Raw genomic sequence first — 19,166 nt, 5'->3', positions numbered from 1 at the left:
TAATTCTACTAATTTCCTGTATGTTGCATGAAATGATCATGATCCACCGGTAGGCTCACACATGGCTCACACATAGCAAGTAGGATTTTCTTCTATTACATTTGACCTTGAGATTTTTTTTTGCTACAAATGCTTGCATTTTGTGACCTCTCCTCTCCGAATAGTAGTGGAATTGGCCTATCCCATTTGAGTCCCCTAGCGGAGGAAAATGGGCCTACAGTGAGAAATTGAAAATAAGGATGAGCGCCATGTCTGATCCTCCGCTTGTGGAATAGAGCAGCGGACGGCACAGCGAATATTTCCCGGGCCGGGGGTCCCGTCGGGGGTTCGGTGTGAATCATGGCCGACAGCGCTGGGATTCAGCAAGGTTCGCCGGCCATCGGGGCGGCGGGCTTGGTTCCGGCCGCTCCTGGAGCCGGGGGGACGGAGGGCTCCGGCGCCGCTGGAGGATCCGCACGTATCGCCGTGAAGAAGGCGCAACTCCGCTCCTCACCTCGGCCAAAGAAACTGGAAAAACTCGGAGTGTATTCATCCTGCAAAGTATGATCTTTTTGCAGATTGCTGACTTTTTCAACCCGCTGCTTTCGAGGGCTCGCTCTTTACCGATGGTATTTCCTGGGCTCGGTTGCAATAGTTTACAAAATGCAAGCGCAGCAAAGGAAGCCATTGCCGCACTTCATTTTTTTTCCATTTTGCATGCACGAACCAATTATTAAAAAAAGCGACGTGAATAGTGTAGTTAGTTAGAGCGTCATTATTACTGCAGGACGTAAAGCATTGGCCCTCCAGCTGCAAGCTGTTTGTTCTATGTTACAGCGTTTCTGTTTAGGTGGGGGGTTGGTGAACGTAAACATTGGCTTGGCGCTGGCACTTGGGAGTAGCTGGCTGTGTGCACAGGGGCTGCATCCCAGTGTGTGTGTGTGTGTGTGTGTGTTCGTGCGCTGTCTAACGATATTCACTGGAATTGTTACCGTGTCCCCGCGCCGTCTGTCAATGCACGGGGACATAGAGAGGGCTTTATTGGGTTTATGCAGTGTATCATCCGCAGAGAGGGACGGGGTCTTTGTTTTGACAGGGTGACAGCTGCTGGAGGGGCGGAGTTTGTTGTTGTTTCAAGGCGCATGCTCAGTTCGGCAGCTCCAGCTGACGGTGACAGGCCTCCCTCACCCCACCTACTGATACTGTCCAAAGTCAGTCATAACAAAATCTCCATTAACCTGAGCGGTATTGTGTCGTTTTAAAATGTATGTATGCTGCTACGGCCCATTTACTGTGTAATAAAATACTACATTATTAATAAAACGAGCCAACCAGTCGTATACTGTTTACTTTCTCTGCCACTGATGTGATTATAAAGCAGAGACATTATGCCAATGACAGTGATAACAGTAACTCCACCTGTCAGTTCTAAAGCACCATAACCAACTTTACATAAATTCATACTCAGACAGCAGTCCCTGCCAGAGCTGCTCTTATCTTAACAGATACATACCTTCAACTATGAGTGGCTCAGTATGAATCTGTGATGTACAAATTAGAAACAAATTAGATACAAGGTGGAATTACCTGCATCTATATTCCTGCTTGTACTCATTTAAACTGTCTTCTGTTCTAGGCCGAGGGCGCCTGCAAGTGTAATGGATGGAAAAGTCAGAACCCCCCTCCTACCCCCCCACGAACTGACCAGCAGTCCAGCGCAGTCAACCTGCAGGAGCCCTGCCGGAGCTGCTCTCACACCCTGGGTATGTCAGCAAGTCGATGATACTAAATGCTACAGAGTATGCTGTATGTGTGGTGCCACTGATGAACCTTTACTTTTATAATAATTACAGATTTAACTTCTGTGTTACAACCATTGAAGTGTTTATTCTTTTCTCCTCAGGTGATCATGTGACCCATCTAGAAAACGTTTCCGAGGAAGAAATGAACAGACTTCTAGGTATCGTCCTGGATGTTGAGTATCTCTACACGTGCGTTCACAAAGAGGAGGATGCTGATACAAAACAGGTCTACTTTTCCCTCTTCAAAGTAAGCCTCTGCTTTTACAGTCAAAGTATACAAACACAAGATCTTACAATCCGCATCGTGTGCAAGTGAACGCACCGCTTTCCCACTTTATTTTGTAGCTCTTGAGGAAATCCATCCTACAGATGGGTAAACCCATGTTGGAAGCACAGGAGAGTCCTCCATTTGAAAAACCCAGCATCGAGCAGGTAATCACACGTGCATCAACTGCAACACAAATTAGTATGTTCGAGTGTGCGCATTCCCGTTTATTTATTTTGTCTTACCTCAACAGGGGGTGAACAATTTTGTCCAATACAAATTCAGCCACCTCCCATCTAAGGAACGTCAAACCATAATGGAGCTGGCCAAGATGTTTCTCAACCAGATCAACTACTGGCAGCTGGAGACGCCCTCCCAGAGACGCCAGAGGGTTCCCAACGATGATGCAGCTGGATACAAAGCCAACTACACCAGGTAGCAGCGCTGCCAGATGTTAACATCCATCACACCTGTTTAACAAGCGCAGTGTCTAAACCGAGTCATGTCTGTGCTGCTATAGGTGGCTCTGCTACTGCAATGTGCCTCAGTTCTGCGACAGTCTGCCCCGGTACGAGACCACTCAGATCTTCGGCCGGACGCTGTTGCGTTCGGTGTTCACTGTGATGAGGAAACAACTGCTGGAGCAGGCCAGACAGGAAAAGGACAAGCTGCCACCTGAGAAACGCACACTCATCCTCACACATTTCCCCAAGTAAAAAAAACAAACGCACAGAAATCTGAGATTGCACACACACAAATATACCACAAACTTAAGTAGACTAACATATAATTAGCCACACAAGCAGAGACTCACTCCCACACTACAACATGAAGGATGCACACTCTCAGTATCGCCATATATAACGATTACGACGTTTGACACCCTTTTTAACAGGTTGCGACTGTTTTCTTTGGCTCAGGTTCTTGTCTATGCTGGAGGAGGAGGTGTACAGCCATAGTTCCCCAATCTGGAGCCAAGACTTCTTGGCAGGAGCGTCAGGAGGGCAGATCCCTATCCACACAGGTTATTCACACCCTCGCAGACACACCCTTCAAGCCAACTCCTGTTTTTTTTTAAACCGTGTTTGTACAATGTAATGATAACAACATGTTCTTTCAGTATTAATGTCCTCTCTGTTGGTCTGTAGTTATCAGTGCGCCCCCTGTGGCCAGGCCATTGTACTACAGCACCAGTCCTGTGTCGATTGACCCTTCCACCTGTGGGAGCGTCAGTCCTGCAAGGAAAACAGCTTCTGTGCTGGAGCCAAACCCAGGTATTACAGTCACACCTGTAATTACTCATACGATTACAATGATAACACCCTATTACATAACATCTCACCTCTGACAGTAAACAGTGAGCACCAGGGTAAAGTTAGCCATGTGTTTCACATTTAAACCATGTTTATGTGTTACTGTTGCATTTACTCCTGAGTAGCTAACAAAGATTCACAGTCTCCGTCTGACTACTTTAAGTCCGCCCATTGCCTCAGAGAGAGTATTGTTTTCAAATTGAAGGTCTAAAAAGTGCAACTAACCTGTTTCCTCAAATACTTATTTAAATTTTGGGTTTAAAACTGTATCAAGAAAGAGAAGTGAAATACACCTCAGAACTGTTCCTGACATACTGAAAATAAGTCAGTTCTGCCATCATGCATAGGCAGCAATTGGAGATGAGACTATTCGTAAGCTGACCTTAACTGCTGAATGACTTTTGTTTGAAACACTGCTCAACTGGTGAGAAGGTGTAAAAGAGACATGTTATGAGTACTTTCTTCTGTGTCCGTGCATCATAGTTGGTGAAAAGCGCAAACCCTCTGAACCTCTCCCTCATGAGGAAAACAAGAGACCCAGGGTGGTGGGTGACATCCCCATGGACCTCATCAATGAAGTCATGGCAACCATCACGGACCCTGCCGCCATTCCAGAGGTGACCAGTTATTCTTTATTCTTTTATTTGGATCTCATTAGCATGAAGTGAAATACTGTTACACATTGAAAGGTGGACAGTAGAAATAACATAAGCTTTGTCTCATTGATTTACATTTAAATTCTTGTATAGAAAACATTGCATTTATTGACATCAAACTGATTTTTAGCTTAAAAAAACACAGTACTGCTTTAAATCATCCTTTTATAAGAGTTTGAGAAAGCCATATAAAGTTTATAGAGGAAATAATGTCCTTTATTTGGCAAGAGATGATATATAATTGACTACATTTGAATATCTAACTCCTGCCAATGTTTCATACAGTTACTTTAATTTTAGTAATGGCGATGTGCAGCCGACCTCTGTAAAGCTATTTTCTTCTGATAGGGACAGTGAGGAGGACCAAAGGTGATCCTCATTATTTTATGCCTTCCTCCCTGTGCAGACCAGTCTGCTGTCAGCTCACTCTGCACGCGATGAAGCTGCCCGTCTAGAGGAGCGCAGGGGGGTGATTGAATTCCACGTCATCGGTAACTCGCTAAACCAGAAGCCCAATAAGAGGATCCTGATGTGGCTCGTCGGCCTCCAGAATGTGTTCTCCCACCAGCTGCCCCGCATGCCCAAGGAGTACATCACGCGGCTGGTTTTTGATCCGTCAGTGTAACCATGCTTTATCACCTTTTTTTTTGTATTTATAGATATAGTGGAGGAATTACATCCTGACCACAGTTTATCTCTTTGTTTGGCAGGAAGCACAAGACACTGTCACTGATCAAGGATGGCCGTGTCATCGGAGGCATCTGCTTTCGGATGTTTCCATCGCAGGGCTTTACAGAGATCGTCTTCTGTGCTGTCACCTCCAACGAACAGGTCAAGGTGAGAGCGCTTCTGATTCTCAGCTTGGTTCATACTATGTGATTGGTCAGTTTTGACTTTTGCTTCTTTCTTCTTTTTTTTTTGTCATTGTGCGGTTGTAGGGCTACGGGACACATTTAATGAACCACTTGAAGGAATATCACATAAAACATGAAATCCTCAACTTCCTCACTTATGCTGATGAGTACGCCATTGGCTACTTCAAGAAACAGGTAACATGTTATGTCGATTAAAGCGCAGTACATGCTTTATGGTTACTTTGGTCACATGATGAAATATTCTTTTTCAACCCTTCTCTCCTGAACTTCTTACTGTGTTTACTTAAAAAACTTCAATAGAAGTGGACAAAAAAATCTTTTAAATTAAAATTAAAATCAAGAACTGTATTAAACGCATACATGTCTAAAATTGTCCTCAAAACAAATGGAATTACTACTTCTTGCCAGCATTATACTGGTCTTTTTATTTACTTTTACTTTTCATTTGTACGTGGTCTTGAAAGTCTCATAATGAAAATTTATTTTAAAAAAATGAAATGGCTGTGTTTTTTAAGTGGGCTCATTTTTGTAGTCGTTGCATGGCCCTGTAAATGCAGCTGCAAGAAAACAGAAATCTCCTCCCTCTTCAGGGTTTTTCGAAGGACATCAAGGTTCCCAAGGCCAAATATGTGGGCTACATCAAAGACTACGAGGGAGCCACACTCATGGGCTGCGAGCTCAACCCTAGCATTCCCTACACAGAGTTTTCTGTCATTATCAAGAAGCAGAAGGAGGTGTGTGCTTTTTGCATTTAAATTGAATATTTAACGTTAGAATCTTTCCTATTCTGGCCTTGTCCTTGCATTAACTATCTTTTTAACCCATTCTCATTTGTCTCCCTCAGATTATCAAAAAGCTGATAGAGAGGAAGCAGGCTCAGATCAGAAAAGTCTATCCAGGGCTTTCCTGTTTTAAGGAAGGAGTTCGGCAGATTCCCATTGAGAGCATTCCTGGCATACGTACGTTACTACTACTTGAATTTACAGTCAGTGTGCAGTTTATCTGTCTCTTGCAATATCTCACATTTATGGATGTCTTTAGTATGATATATAATTAATTTTAGTTTCTTTATAAAAGGTGAAACTGGTTGGAAGCCTGTGGGCAAAGGGTAAGTGTGACTCCTGTACAAGATTCAAACTCAGTCACTCATGTTAATGTCTTCATTTAATATATGTTGGACTTGGACATACTGTGACAGTGGACACACAAACTAGCTAACAGTATCTACTGACATCTGTCATCTAAATTCCGTCCCACGGTCCTGTACTTTACCTTGTACTTAGGAAGGAACTGAAGGACCCAGATCAACTGTATAGCACTCTGAAGACCATCCTCCAACATGTGAAGGTGTGGGACAAACACACACACGTACATACACAGTAACTGTAACACATACACACACTTTATTCTTACCAGACTGGTCTTTATGTCTTAGAGTCACCAGAACGCCTGGCCCTTCATGGAGCCAGTGAAGAAAACAGAGGCACCTGGGTACTACCAAGTCATTCGCTTCCCCATGGGTATGTATACGGTGTTCAGGTCAGGCCCGGCTCCACGAGGGGGCTAAAGAGGACGGGGCCCCCTCAGTTGTATTTGTTGTCCTCCTTTGTTTAAGCTTTATGTCTCTAAAGAAAAATAGCAAAAACAACAAAATGACTGACCGATGTACATGTTATTTATCAGGCCGCGCTGTCTATTGTACTGAAGCTGGTTTCTTCACCTGCTGGCTTTTTCGTGGGTATAAACAGAACTTTTCAATCTACAGAGAGAAGGGAAACAACAGGGAAGTGAAGGGACAGTCAGCTGTTACATGCCTCCTGCTGATTTCGTTCATAAATTAGAAATATATGTAGCACTCTGCCGGCGATACATTCTTATGTGAGTGCTCTGACTAAGTATATTCTTTTATTTTGAAACAGTAGCCATATGTTGTTGTTATTTAGCCTTTCTAAAACAATTGCATTGTTTAATCCATGCATATATTTTATGGAAGTACTGCCCCCTCGCAATTTTTACCAGCTCCCTCAGTCACTTCAGCCTGATTCAGGTTACAGTTATCTGACAAGTGAGCAGAGGATATAAACCTTTCTACAGTGTGTGTGTACCACGCTCCAAATGTTTCAGTCCATTCAAAAATCATTTGCACTTTTTTGCTCTTACACTGCAGATCTTTTAGAATAAATACTTGTCTTCAACACATCACATTTAGTACATTCCAGTGCCATTTATAAGCGCTATCCAAATGGTTTCAATTCAGAATGAAATGTGTGGTTTGTGCATAAAGAGAAGAGCTCAAATGTTCAAACGCAGTATAAAGGATAGAATCCTGCTTTTTTTTTGTTTTCCTCACAGACCTTAAGACAATGAGCGAGCGTCTGAAGAGCAGGTACTACACGACACGCAAGTTGTTCATGGCTGACATGCAGCGCATCTTCACCAACTGTCGTGAATACAACCCTCCTGAGAGCGAGTACTACAAGTGTGCCAACTTACTGGAGAAATTCTTCTACACTAAGATCAAAGAAGCAGGCCTCATCGAGAAGTAGCTGAGAGGAAGAAGTCTCTCCTTACCTTAACAAAGGATGTCCTCAGACTGTAAATGGTTATGGTTTAGGCTACGGGCAACGCATACGACAGCTGTATGCATGGAGACGTTAAGAATAGGACTACTGATTCTGGAACGGATAGGTTTCAGAAACACATATCTTAATGTAAAAGGTGCGAACGGGTGTCATCATCAGCACTCTTTTAATATTTGATGCATGCTGGCCCAGATCCTGAATCAATAGCTTAGATTGATATTTACACTGAAAGGTAGGCCACAAGGAGGAAGGCCTCGTTGAAGGCTTGCAAGACTGTTGCAAACATGAAGCAAAAGAAGCATTGTGTCTTCATATTTCATCACATATCCCAGAGTCCCATGTAAAAACAGGACAGTGGAAGGTGTCACAGTAATACATATTAAACAGGACAGAAAGCTTCCGTTATTATCTTTGTGTTAAAGCTACCCAGAATGACAGCTGATGGGAGATTCACCACACACCTTACGTTGTCTCTCTCCACCTCTTCTTCTCCTTTCTTTTCATACTCCCCCCCCCTTCCCCCGCCTTCTTCAGTGTCTGCCTCATCCTTCTCAGTTGACTCAGGTAGAGTTGTCATCATGAGCAGTAGCCACATCTTACAGTATATTAGGTCATTACACAAGTGTTACCTGTGAGGAACGTGACAGAGTTCGGGTTTTCCTGTCTATTGAACTTTGTTCCTGTGAACGTGCACGGCATTAATGAGGTCAAAGTTTGTCTGTGATGAGTTCATCCTGCCAAAAGAGGAGTATGTACTTTAAATTTGTACAGATTTGAATTATTTTAAAGCACTTATACCCAATGTATATTTTAAAATGTGTATATAACATATATTTTCTGTTTCAGAACTAAAAAAAAATCTTCGTTTTTTTCCAATAAGCCACATAGGGCAGTTTGACTATTGAAATGCACTTTTATTTTTCCAAGTATTAGTTAACATAAATAAGAGCGTCTTCTTTTGTTTTACATATAAATTACCGCTGTTGACTAAGGACTAATTCAGTTATCTAGAGTTTATTCTTATTTATGTGCTGTAATTTAAAAGAAATATGCTAAAGACAAGGTCTTAATTTATTCTTTCTTATTTTTGTCCTGCAGATGGAGATTGATAACTTTATACTTTGGAGATTAATGAAAAAGATTGTGCAATACTATGTAGTTTTGCTGTTTTGTAAAAAGGTGTTTGTACTTTTCAAACTTTAGGGAAAAAAATACATTTTGTAATATGTCTGGAAAAAATTATTTCATGCTATTTGTACAATTGGTTTTAATGACATAGAATTAGCCTATTTTATAGACTGAATAAAACAGAAGTGAGGCTAATTTATTGTCTGTAGTTTTTCAGGTTTTCTTAGTGTGGTTTTCACATGCAAACACAACAGAATACAGGTTTTTATTTGTTGTTGAAGGGGCCTTTCAGGCCCAATAAGGGAAACTGTTGTACCACTGGAATAATTATAGTCATGGTACATTGTAACTTTTTAATGGCATTGGCCAAGGTTCATTTTAATTAACTTTTCAAAACTGACGTGAACACCCTGACACAACCTGAGCTCCATATACACTGTGTGTTCAGATGTTGGGCTATCAGGATAAACAATCTCCCCTCTAATTAAGCTTATCATCATTAATTGTATTTCATTGTCATCCTACCGCAGCCAATTATTCAACCATGCATGAATAAATAGAGCAAATGAAGAAATAATGTTTATTGTCACATCACACAGCAGAAGATACAAATTGGAATTTATTAGATGATAACATGTACTCATATTCAGTATTTCATAATAAAAAACATAAAGACTTTAAGAAAGATGATGACGTATATAATTTGAAAGTCTTCTCATCTTCATAATATAGCACTATAGTAATATGGAGAAATGAAGGAGAGAAGAAATAAGCAGCGAACAAAGTCAAAATTAACATCTAAAACTGATCACAGTTCTTCATCACATGGAAAAAATACTAAATATAAAGTGAAAAACTAAATAACTAGTTGTCAAAACTATTTCACATTGAAAACAGACATTGCCAGCCAACAGTCAGGGTTCAGACAGGACAAACGACGTAGCTACTTTCAGCGACATCCAACAAATGACTCGTTGTATTTCTCGAATGGCTGCTGGCTGTTGATGGACTGTCTTGATTTCTGCACAGACTTCCTGCCGGACTTCTGTTTGAAAATAGGAGAGCGGAGGAACTGCAAGTCTGTGAACTTGTCTCCACGCCGAAGTTTCCTGTCAAGATGGGAATGTGACTGTTGAGCATTCGTTCAGTGAAAAAAAAAACCTGTGAACAAATCTTAAAATCACATCAGTATGTGAACTTACGCGTTTAGCGTGGGTTCCTTGTAGTCCACCACCATGGTGCAGCGCCGCTTGCGAGCAGGAACAGGGGTGGAGCATCTGGCATCAGAGGGGCGTGAGCCACCACAGGAGAACTTGCGGTAGGCTGCAGGGGACAGATTGGTCACATCACACAGACTCAAGCCCCGCCCAGCTGTCCTTACACCAAGCCCACCTGTAGAAATGTGAAGGAAGATGTGATCCAGAAGCAAGAAGAAAGAAAACAGGAGTCGTGGGCGTACACCAGTGAGCGTCTAAAACAGAGTGCAATGAAGCCAAAGAGAAGTGACAATACAATGAAAATGTGATCTGACAAAGTCTCCCAAGTGCTCACTGATGTTGTAAAGCTCTTGGTCAATGAGGAGTCATACTGTGAGATTTTTATTTTGAAACGCTGGAGACAAACTTACGTTTCTTGCATGTCCTGACCCTCTGGGGCGTTTGGTGGGGTACAAGAGCAGGAGCTTCTCCGGAGGAATCTCCAAAATTGGACAGGACGTTGTCTATTCTCATCATCTCAGCTTCAACCAGAGGGCTGACAGGGGGCAAACAATCCTTCTCACTAACACCTCCATGAGGCTCTGTAAAACCAGGACAAAAAAATAAATAAATCTTAAATTCACAAACTACCATTAGTAAAAAACAGACATTAAAAAAAATAAATAAATAAAAAAAGCCATTCTTCAATTTTGTGAATACTTAACCCAGACGTCTTTGTTCTAGGTCACATAAAATCATTCATTCATTCATTCATTCATTCGTTCAGTAAGGTCATCATGACCATGATAACAACAGGTCCGCTTTTTGGGCTGCACTGAAGATCCTTGCAAAGAGGTTGAAAACATTACACAGGAAAAGTTTTTTACCAGAAAAGATCACAAAGTGCCATATATTCATGGGACCCAAGTAATTGATGCAGACCAAAATTCATTCACTCAACAACAATATAACAGACGGAGTAAAACCTTATCTGACAAACAGATGGAAGTCAATAAAGTATCATACTGATTGAAGGCAAGCACTTCATTTTATCACCCCTTTTGTGTCATATCATTATTAATAGTTAGTAATTAACACCTTCAAGATGTAGCTTTAAGAAATCTAGAAAATAATCAACTTGCTTAAAATTAAACATCCTATGAGAACAAATGCATTCATTCAGTGTTCAAAAAAGGACACTGCATTGTGGACAGTGGTCCAAGTTGTGAATATAAGGCAATGTGTGGCTGTTTATTACTACTGCCTAAATACTCAGGCATGAACATACACTATGAATGCATATCAGCACCATGTTTTTCCTCCCCCGTCTCCCCTGTGACATTAGACCCTGAGCAATAGAAATAACAATGTCAACATGTTCCTGAACATTTACTCACCGTGGTGATTTTCCTCTCCCAACCTCACTGGATCAGGGCTGTTGGAGAAGCTAGAGTCAGGGGACTGATGAGGATGAGCTTCTTCCTCTTCAGGTTCTATAGCCATAGGACTTGACTCCTCGTCTCTGAACACTATAAAACGCAAAAACAATTTAGAGATATTATAATAACTATTAAACTCTAATAAAGAGAATAACCCCAAGTTAAACGTGAAGTTCAAGTTAAGAACAACAAACCTAAAAGCTCACCGGAGATCTCCTGTTTTGGAGGGATGTTTTCTTTCTGTCTGGCGACTTTAGAGGGCCGGCCTCTACGAGTGGTGATCACTTTGGTCTTGTCGGGGGAAGTCTGTCTCCGTCTGGTCTTCTGAGGGACATAAAGGCTGTCCTCTGATTCAGAAGACGGTGATGATGAGCAGGATTCGTTTTGTTTGGAATTCACAGGGGAAGCTTTAGTTTGGCCTCTATGTGGAGTCTCTTTGCTGATGGTCGTGGCTGGCTGATTGTCCTCCGCCTTGGCCCTGAACGGCGTGACGTGAACTGCCTCTTCACAGTCAAAGTCAAATGTGTCATTAAATCCCAGTGAGGTGTTGAGCTTATTCCCCTGGGATGGAGCTGCCGTTTTGGCCCGCGTGGCTGACCGGTCCCGACTCTTGGAGCGGGCTCTGGGTTTGGGATTCTCCCATGGTTTCTTTAATGGGGCACGCTCTTGTTTGCGTCCTCTCTCTGGTTTTCGTGCAGCCGGTTCCGGTTTGGTGCGGGGCTGCTGCTGGGCTTGTTTCCTGCCGGGTCGCTGTTGGTTGTTTTTTTTGGGTGGGAGAGGTTCAGGAGTTGAATGCTGAAACTCTTCAGTGTCAACGGGTTCTGCTAAATCTGGTTCTGCTCCCTGCTGTGGCTGATGCGGATTTCCATCATCACCACAAATAGGACTTGCTATTAAAGCACTCAAGCCTGCATTGTGCTCCCCCTCACTCAATGACCCCTTCTCTCGCACACGCTCAGACCTCCTCCTGCTTCTTCTATCTGCATGGCGACGCCTCACGCCCACTGTAGGAGGCAAAGTACCCACCTTGCCACATTCAGATTGTGAATTCTTTTCTGAGGGCTGAGGGTCTGTGAAGAAGAGGACAAAATCAACATCATTATTAGACAGTTTCTGACAAGTAAACACACTGTAATAATGTGCAAAAGTCATTTTTTCTAATTTCTTTGACAAATTTGTCAACTAGGGAACCCGAAGAACAGCCTATATTTAAATTTGTTCTGCGGATCAGTCTAAGAATTCTTGGCATAATGCTCATCAATTACTTTAATCAAATAACAAGATGGCGTGTGTACCTGCACAAATTGGTGAGGCTTTGCACATGACAGGCTCATCAAGGTTCTGGCTGGTCCGCTTCCTCCTGTAAATTGATAAATAGATCCTGATGGTCAAAAACTCAGGATAAAGGACATACAATTTTATGTGATGAATTTTAGTTTCAAAACGTTACCTTGCAGAATCCGCATGATGTTGGGGTTCAACGTGCGTGTTTGGAGGTTTAGTCTAAATCAACACACAAAGGAATAAAATATGTTTCTTTTACACTGACGCACAGTACTTCAAAATTATTTAATGTTACATGTTACCCAGGATTAGTTAAGCAACACACAGAAGTGTAAATGTGAAGTTACCTCTGAAGCGCTCGCTGCCAGAGCTTCCTGCTCTTTGAGCTTCCTCTTGAGCAGAAGCAGGTGAAGGAACAGGGCCTGTTGCTCCCTCTTCAGCTGCAGGATCACTGCGTTGGCCTGCCTCACTTTTTCCTTTTCAGCTTGCAAGGCGACGGCCAGTGTCTTGTTGTTCAGCTGGACACCCTTCAGGATGGTGTGGGTGGAGTTAGCCACTGGGAGACAACAGAACATGGGAAGGATGTTATTTGCTGTTCATGATTAAACTTAATATTTATATCAATATGTTCTGAACATCAGTCTCTGTCCATGTCATGGTTCAACAATTGAAAGTACATCCCTAAAGTCTACATTATCTATGTAATAAATAAATAAATAAATGTGATGTGATTGTTGTCCTTACCACTGCTTTTGTTTATGATTCTGGGCCGTCCTCTGCTGGGAGCTGAGGCACTGGCCAACCGTTTGTTCCTCTTCTCCTTCATCTTCTCCTTTATGTCCTCCAGGCTCTGCTGGAAGGACTTCTTCTGGGCCCGTTCTTTCACCATGGCTCAGGATCTGTGATCAGTGCAGCGTTATCCGACTTATCAACAGCGTAGCATAACGACAAACCTAAGCAAAACAAGCCAAGTAAGCTAACGTGCTAGCGAGGTCAGCACTCCATTTAACGTAGCGTTAGGTCAACCCAACAAGCTTCAACAACGCTAGTTTTGGCGTCGTATTTGAAAGGCAAAGTGAAATTAAACTTACCAGCATGTGTATATGGTCGAGCTGTCAGGTCTGTAGACTATAACTTCTACAAAATGCTTAAATTAGGCAGCAAAATAATCCATTTTATCTCAACGTATCTGTCTCTCGGCGAGTTGACGTTCGAATTTTGAGCCGCGGCTGTTGATTGGTCGAATTTGAGACGACGTCATTTCCTGCAAGTAAAAGCGCCGTTCGCTAGATGGCGCTAATGTATAGCAGAAAATAAATCACATTTCCCTGCAGATGGGATGTAGCTGATTTGGTATTCTTGGTTCGTCTGCATATTCTGATCCTTAGAGACTAAACAGTGGACTACCAAACAGCGCGCCAGATAGCTAATTATAATCCTTGCCGTTTCAATCAGCCTCTTTTCACCATTTCCCTGTCTGTCTGTCTGTCTGTCTGTCTGTCTGTATGCAGGAAACAAACAAAGCAAAGTGGAGAACATTCACCACTGGGGAGCGGAGGTACAGTAAATGTCTTTAAAAATGGAAATTAGATTAATACTCATCAAGGGTCAGGCTCATTCAGCCCCTCTAAAATGGCTAATTGAGTATTTATAATTGACTGCAGAAGATAAGAGCTTGAGCGGTGCTCTGCAAAGTGCTCTGCTGCATGTGGATAGAGCTGATAATTGTGTTATCTTATATTCCTTGAGGTTTTTCTGAAACTCTGGTGGCTCTTTCAAAAACAGATTACACAGAGAGCTCAGAAAGCAAGTCAATTATTAAATGAATGCACATTTTTAATTTGAACTAATAAGTCTTATGACACTATGCTCCAGTGTCCAGCCTCCTATCTTGTTTTTACTTATTCTTGTCTTTACATAGGGCCTCTATACTCGCATAATGCTTTCATACCCACAACTTTCTCAAAGCCACTGCTTTTGCATAAGTACCTATTCCTACCCTTCTCAGGTTTTGCTCAATAAATGTTCTGCAAATATTGGATTACTCTGAATACATGATCTCATTTACTTTCCCAACTCAAAGTCAAACAGGCATGTCTTACTTGGCAGGGTGAGGGGAAGGAACTTGCACCTTTCCTGTATGGCACTGCAGCTAATGTAACATCCATTTTGAGCTTCTGTCAGTGAGGATCCAAGAAAGTGTCCATGACAGCTAACTGACTGGCATATTGAGGCTACAGAAGAGCGTTTGGTAAAGCTTGGGTGTTGTCAGTGTCACCCACTGAAAACAAATGACTTCAGCGGGGTGCCTCAGCTGTGAAACAGGCCTGTAGTTTTGGGCGAAACCTTCAAGTAAAGCATGCAGGCAGGGCTTGATTTAGCTGACTTTTCTCACAAATATTTGGCGCTTTGCGTGTTCTCAGTGGGATTATTTCCACATTGCGTATGCAAGGATATGTAGCAGTTAAGCTTTATTACAAACAAAATTAATAAGATTTTATTACAGTTGAGAATCCCACCTAAACTGCAGCTAACATTATAAGTTGTTTTTTGTTTAACAGGCGTGTACTTTTAGTGTGGGTTAGGGGCCTGAGTAAGTGTTGGAGGTATGAGTGCTCTGTCACTAAGCGAGCCATACAGACCTATAATGACTCACTGTTTTAATAATAAGATCACTTCTGTTTACCTAAAAGGTGTATTATTCTTTCTAAAAGCAAGTAAATGGTACAGCTGTTGCCTTAGGGATCGCAGGGAAATAGTGAGTGGTGCGTTTTGTGTGTGAGAGTGTTTTTTCGAGTCTGCATTAAAAAGAAAAAGAGAGAGAGAGAGAAGCAGGGTGAGAAACAGATAGACAGCCAGAGGGACTCCACAGGTTTTAGCTCAGTGTGCTTTAATGGCCAAATCCATCACACCGTCATTTCATTCCACCCCTGACTATCCATGTGTCAGATGCAGAGAGAGAAAAACATATTATCACAGGTACAGGAGAAAGACAGAATCAGAGATACTGATTTTAAAAAATGCAGTGAGCATTGTGGCAGCAAGAGAAATTAGAGCATGTGTAGATACAAAGAACAGATGACTACAGACATCAATACAGAGGAATACTTTGCCTTTTTAGTGCAACAGTAGCTTATACAAGTGTATTTATCTAATGACGTGATGCACTGATATTAAGAGATCACAAACTTATCTCTGTCCAGTCAGTTGTCTAACTCACCCATGGCTGTCCAGACAGTCTGACTGGCCAATGAAAAGATCATCTGCTCCTCTACCAGATGAAAAGTATTAGCCCTAATCTGTGCACTCGCCTCAGCTGGGGCCAAGCAAACACAGCCCTACTTTTTAATATGGAAAATGTGCGTATGGTGCCATACTCACAATTTATGGTAATGAAATCATAACACAGGTTGTGTAATCAACCCCAAAAGCTACCTTTAAGACAGAAACTTAGCTTAGGAAATCAGATTATGGCTTGTTTTATGGAGCTTAGACTGATGGGAAACCGTAGAACAGATAAACAGGAAGCCAAACAGGAAGTTTAGTTTAGTTGACATTAGAAGAAGAAGGACATCAACGTTAGATAACATAGTAAAGGCTTATCTCCATTATGATCCTCGCAAAGATGCAGGAGACTACGTGGCACTAAGTGAACTACCATCAATAATATCACTCTAAACCAAGCATCCAAAGAAAAAAAATACATTAAATAGATCATATAAAAGATCTAACAAAATCATATTAACCATTATGGTGAACTTACTCTCAAAATGTTCCTATTAGCCTTAATTGAAACTTATTTTCCAAATTGCAGTGGTCACTAAGAAACTAAAGATCAGCAGGTACCCATGTTTGTATTAAATCTCAGTAAGCACAACACTAGCTGTGGTTGCCAATCAGTGTTGGAATTAGAAGTCAGGGCCTTAAATGCCCTCTCAAATCCACATTGTAACTTTAATTAAGAAGAGGGGATAACTGGGGATAACAGGTCGAGACAGACAACCACCCACCTAGAGCCGAAGGGTCTGTCCTAGGTTTCTGCCTTTTAACAGGCAGTTTTTCCTTGCCCCCGTCGCCAAGTGCTTGCTCATGGTGGAACTGTTGGGTCTCTGTAAATGTTATAAGGAGTTCGGTCTAGACCTGCTCCATTTGAAAAGTGTCCTGAGATAACTTCTGTTATGAATTGGCGCTATATACAAATAAAATTGAATTGAATTGAACAATGTGTTTCAATATTGCAAAGGAGATTTAACATGGCACTTTTTTCCCCCTCTAAGAAAGTGAGGAAAACCATTGTCCGATTGCATTCCTAACAAACCAAACTGGAGAAGCACTGCTTAACCATCACATCCCTTTGAATCCAGACAACAGCAGCACTGAGCCCCAGACAGACAGTCGACTCTCTGTGGGGAGCAGCTTGGTCATTATGCCTTACAGCCTGCTCTTGAACACCCCACTGAGCCATTTACTTCACAGCCAACATCCCCTCCGTTTACTGATCTGTTGCTCCATGCCATACTGCTGCACTGCCTCCGCAGGACCGGAAAGGCTCACAGGCACTAAACAAATCCTGTCTGGAGCTGCAAGGGCAACAATTGTTACTTAAGAGAGAATTGGAATTAATGACTGTGTCTGAACTTTCAACTTTAAAGCTGAGGACAACTGTGGAAGCGTGTGTCATTGACCCCGGACAGATGGCGCTTGTGCCATGGCTCCCCTCTGCCCACTCACCTTTTGTCTGTGCCCACTAGAGCCAGAGAGAAACACAGCTCCTAAGCAGCTTGTACAGGTCTTGTGGTGAAGGAGTGCCAACCTTTTTAGATGTACAATACTTGCACTAGATAGCATACTGTGAAGTCTCTGGATGGGCCACTCATAAAGGGGGAAATACTAACTATCAGATCCCTAAATTAACACCTTAACGGCTTGCCTCACAAATAAATCTTTGGCTTGGCTCTTTAACGGAGTAGTTTGACATTTTGGGAAATACCCTTATTCGCCAGCAGTTAGTTAGCTGAGCTTAGTTTACCCTCTGTAAAACAATTTGTGTTATGGATTAGGCAAATAAGATGTAATGTGTTTTGAGCTTTAAAGGAGATTTTTGCATGGTAGGCAGATTGTATTCCCTTTGAACAGAGCCATGCTAGCTGTGTACTCTCTTTCCAGTCTTTATGCTAAGCTAAGCTAACCGACTGCTGGCTCCAGCTCAACCTTCTCATCTAACGCTTGGCAAGAAGTGTTTTTCTAAAAATGCTGAACTATTGTTTTAATCACCTCTTTAACTTTTTCTTCTGTCTTAAAAGCAATAATGCCTTTTTTGGTATTTCATATAGTCTACTCTATGATGTAGTTTATAGCTTCAAGATTTTCCCTATTTGACTTCATTTTTACAGCACTTATTTGAATGCAGACTTTAAAAAATGGTTTGTAAAGAAGGTTTTGGGTTGAGAACACAGATTGCAGTTGTATTTCAAGTTTTATTTTCCAGTTTAGTTCCATAAAATCTTTTTTTTCCTTCCCTCATTTCTGTTGGTCGAAGTCTCGTTGCATTTATCCATGACCACCTTTGTTTTATGATTTGAATTAAAGTGCAATGTGCAGAAGTCTAAATGCTGCATCCTAATGCCAAGAGCTTATTATAGTCTTTTTTTTCTATGCGTACAGCAAGCAAAGCTGCCCTCACATGGCATGCACAACTCCACTTTGTACCTTTGTACTCTCTCCAGGTAGCAGAGAATGAAAAATCCCCTGGATGCCAAGTAAGGCTTTTGTTTAGCTGACATATGTTTGTGTGTGTGTGTGTGTGTGTGTGTGTGTGTGTGTGTGTGTGTGTGTGTGTGCGCGTGCCTGCCGTGAATTCGATAGAGGAGTGAGAGGCAGAGAGGCGGTGGAGAGAGGGAGTTGCAGTAGACGTATTATGAGATAACGAAAGAAAGATGACAAAAAGTGAAGAAGAAAAGGCAGTGAAGGCTGGCGAGAGAATGAGCCAGGGAGTTAAGGGGCCAGAGGAGGTCTGGATTCCGACAGCCTGTGGAGAATTGAGCATCCCACACACAGATGTTCACAATCATCACCCATGACAATTAATAATAATAATAATGACTGCTGTGACAACTGGGAGAATCAGAAGGCAATGACTGATTGGATGATAATTCTCTGAATTGGCCTGTGGAATTATTTACTTTGGAGCGGCTGCGGGAGGCAGAAGCAAAAAATATCTAGCTAATTAATCCAGTTTGGTGTCAGTTATCTGATGAAAGAGAGAAAATAAGGAGAGGTCAAAGAAAGTTGAAAAAGCAGCCATCACAGCCACTGACCTGATAGAGTGAGTTCAGACTTTGACCTCTGAGAAAGGTTAAAACAACCGTCGGTCAGATAACGTCAGCATGGAATCCCATCAGTGATCACACCAATGTAGTCATGATTAATGTCAAAAAACGAGGGGGAGACAAATTCGGTTTGGGATTCATCTACAGTAAACCTACAACAGATCAGTGCCTGTACTGGAGCCGCAGTACACACTCTCTGTAACTTTAGAATAAAATTAACTTCTTCTAAAACACATAAGCTTACCAAAATGAGTTGCACATTGCTCGAGGCTGCGGTGTAGTAAACCTCATCAACAAGACAGACAATGAAGTCAGACA

The 19,166-nt window shown here is 42.0% G+C and overlaps 2 protein-coding genes across 5 annotated transcripts; one reads left to right on the top strand and one right to left on the bottom strand.

The window, feature by feature from the left end:
* The first annotated feature begins 142 nt into the window (after nucleotides 1–142).
* kat2b (K(lysine) acetyltransferase 2B) lies at nucleotides 143–8,795 on the top strand. The gene is made up of 18 exons (XM_051391217.1): nucleotides 143–540; nucleotides 1,616–1,742; nucleotides 1,883–2,028; nucleotides 2,127–2,213; nucleotides 2,300–2,481; nucleotides 2,567–2,758; nucleotides 2,967–3,070; nucleotides 3,195–3,320; nucleotides 3,843–3,976; nucleotides 4,422–4,630; nucleotides 4,726–4,852; nucleotides 4,954–5,064; nucleotides 5,481–5,624; nucleotides 5,735–5,849; nucleotides 5,968–5,998; nucleotides 6,174–6,237; nucleotides 6,326–6,410; nucleotides 7,243–8,795. Exons 1-18 carry the CDS (start codon nucleotides 340–342, stop codon nucleotides 7,434–7,436), a joined length of 2,379 nt encoding a protein of 792 aa, XP_051247177.1. The 5' UTR covers nucleotides 143–339; the 3' UTR covers nucleotides 7,437–8,795.
* A 371-nt stretch (nucleotides 8,796–9,166) lies between these two features.
* On the bottom strand, nucleotides 9,167–13,771 carry sgo1 (shugoshin 1). 4 transcript variants are annotated; one of them, XM_051391218.1, is made up of 10 exons: nucleotides 13,611–13,771; nucleotides 13,264–13,418; nucleotides 12,867–13,075; nucleotides 12,686–12,738; nucleotides 12,531–12,595; nucleotides 11,430–12,305; nucleotides 11,194–11,325; nucleotides 10,228–10,398; nucleotides 9,803–9,992; nucleotides 9,167–9,709 (listed from the first exon to the last, which is right to left on the bottom strand). In XM_051391218.1, the coding sequence occupies exons 2-10, from the start codon at nucleotides 13,406–13,408 to the stop codon at nucleotides 9,550–9,552; spliced, it is 2,001 nt and encodes a 666-aa protein (XP_051247178.1). In that variant the 5' UTR covers nucleotides 13,409–13,418; nucleotides 13,611–13,771; the 3' UTR covers nucleotides 9,167–9,549. The 4 variants fall into 4 exon arrangements, with proteins under 4 accessions (XP_051247178.1, XP_051247182.1, XP_051247181.1 ...); XM_051391222.1 differs by having other exon boundaries at nucleotides 9,803–9,923; XM_051391221.1 differs by having other exon boundaries at nucleotides 11,442–12,305.
* Nucleotides 13,772–19,166: the final 5,395 nt, after the last annotated feature.

The sequence above is a fragment of the Dicentrarchus labrax genome, unplaced genomic scaffold, assembly GCF_905237075.1.
Source record: "Dicentrarchus labrax unplaced genomic scaffold, dlabrax2021, whole genome shotgun sequence".
Taxonomy (NCBI): domain Eukaryota; kingdom Metazoa; phylum Chordata; class Actinopteri; family Moronidae; genus Dicentrarchus; species Dicentrarchus labrax.
The sequence above is the reverse complement of the archived record's forward strand: the minus strand, read 5'-3'. Positions and strand labels throughout refer to the sequence as shown.

Bases quoted from the DNA above. Each gene is read 5' to 3' on its own strand.
- kat2b (XM_051391217.1), top strand. From the start codon at position 340: ATGGCCGACAGCGCTGGGATTCAGCAAGGTTCGCCGGCCATCGGGGCG. The intron at 541-1,615 runs GTATGATCTTTT...CTTCTGTTCTAG, and splicing joins GAGTGTATTCATCCTGCAAA to GCCGAGGGCGCCTGCAAGTG. The intron at 3,977-4,421 runs GTGACCAGTTAT...CTCCCTGTGCAG, and splicing joins ACCCTGCCGCCATTCCAGAG to ACCAGTCTGCTGTCAGCTCA.
- sgo1 (XM_051391218.1), bottom strand. From the start codon at position 13,408: ATGGTGAAAGAACGGGCCCAGAAGAAGTCCTTCCAGCAGAGCCTGGAG. The intron at 11,326-11,429 runs GTTTGTTGTTCT...TGCGTTTTATAG, and splicing joins GATCTCCGGTGAGCTTTTAG to TGTTCAGAGACGAGGAGTCA. The intron at 10,399-11,193 runs GTGAGTAAATGT...CTGGTTTTACAG, and splicing joins GGGAGAGGAAAATCACCACG to AGCCTCATGGAGGTGTTAGT.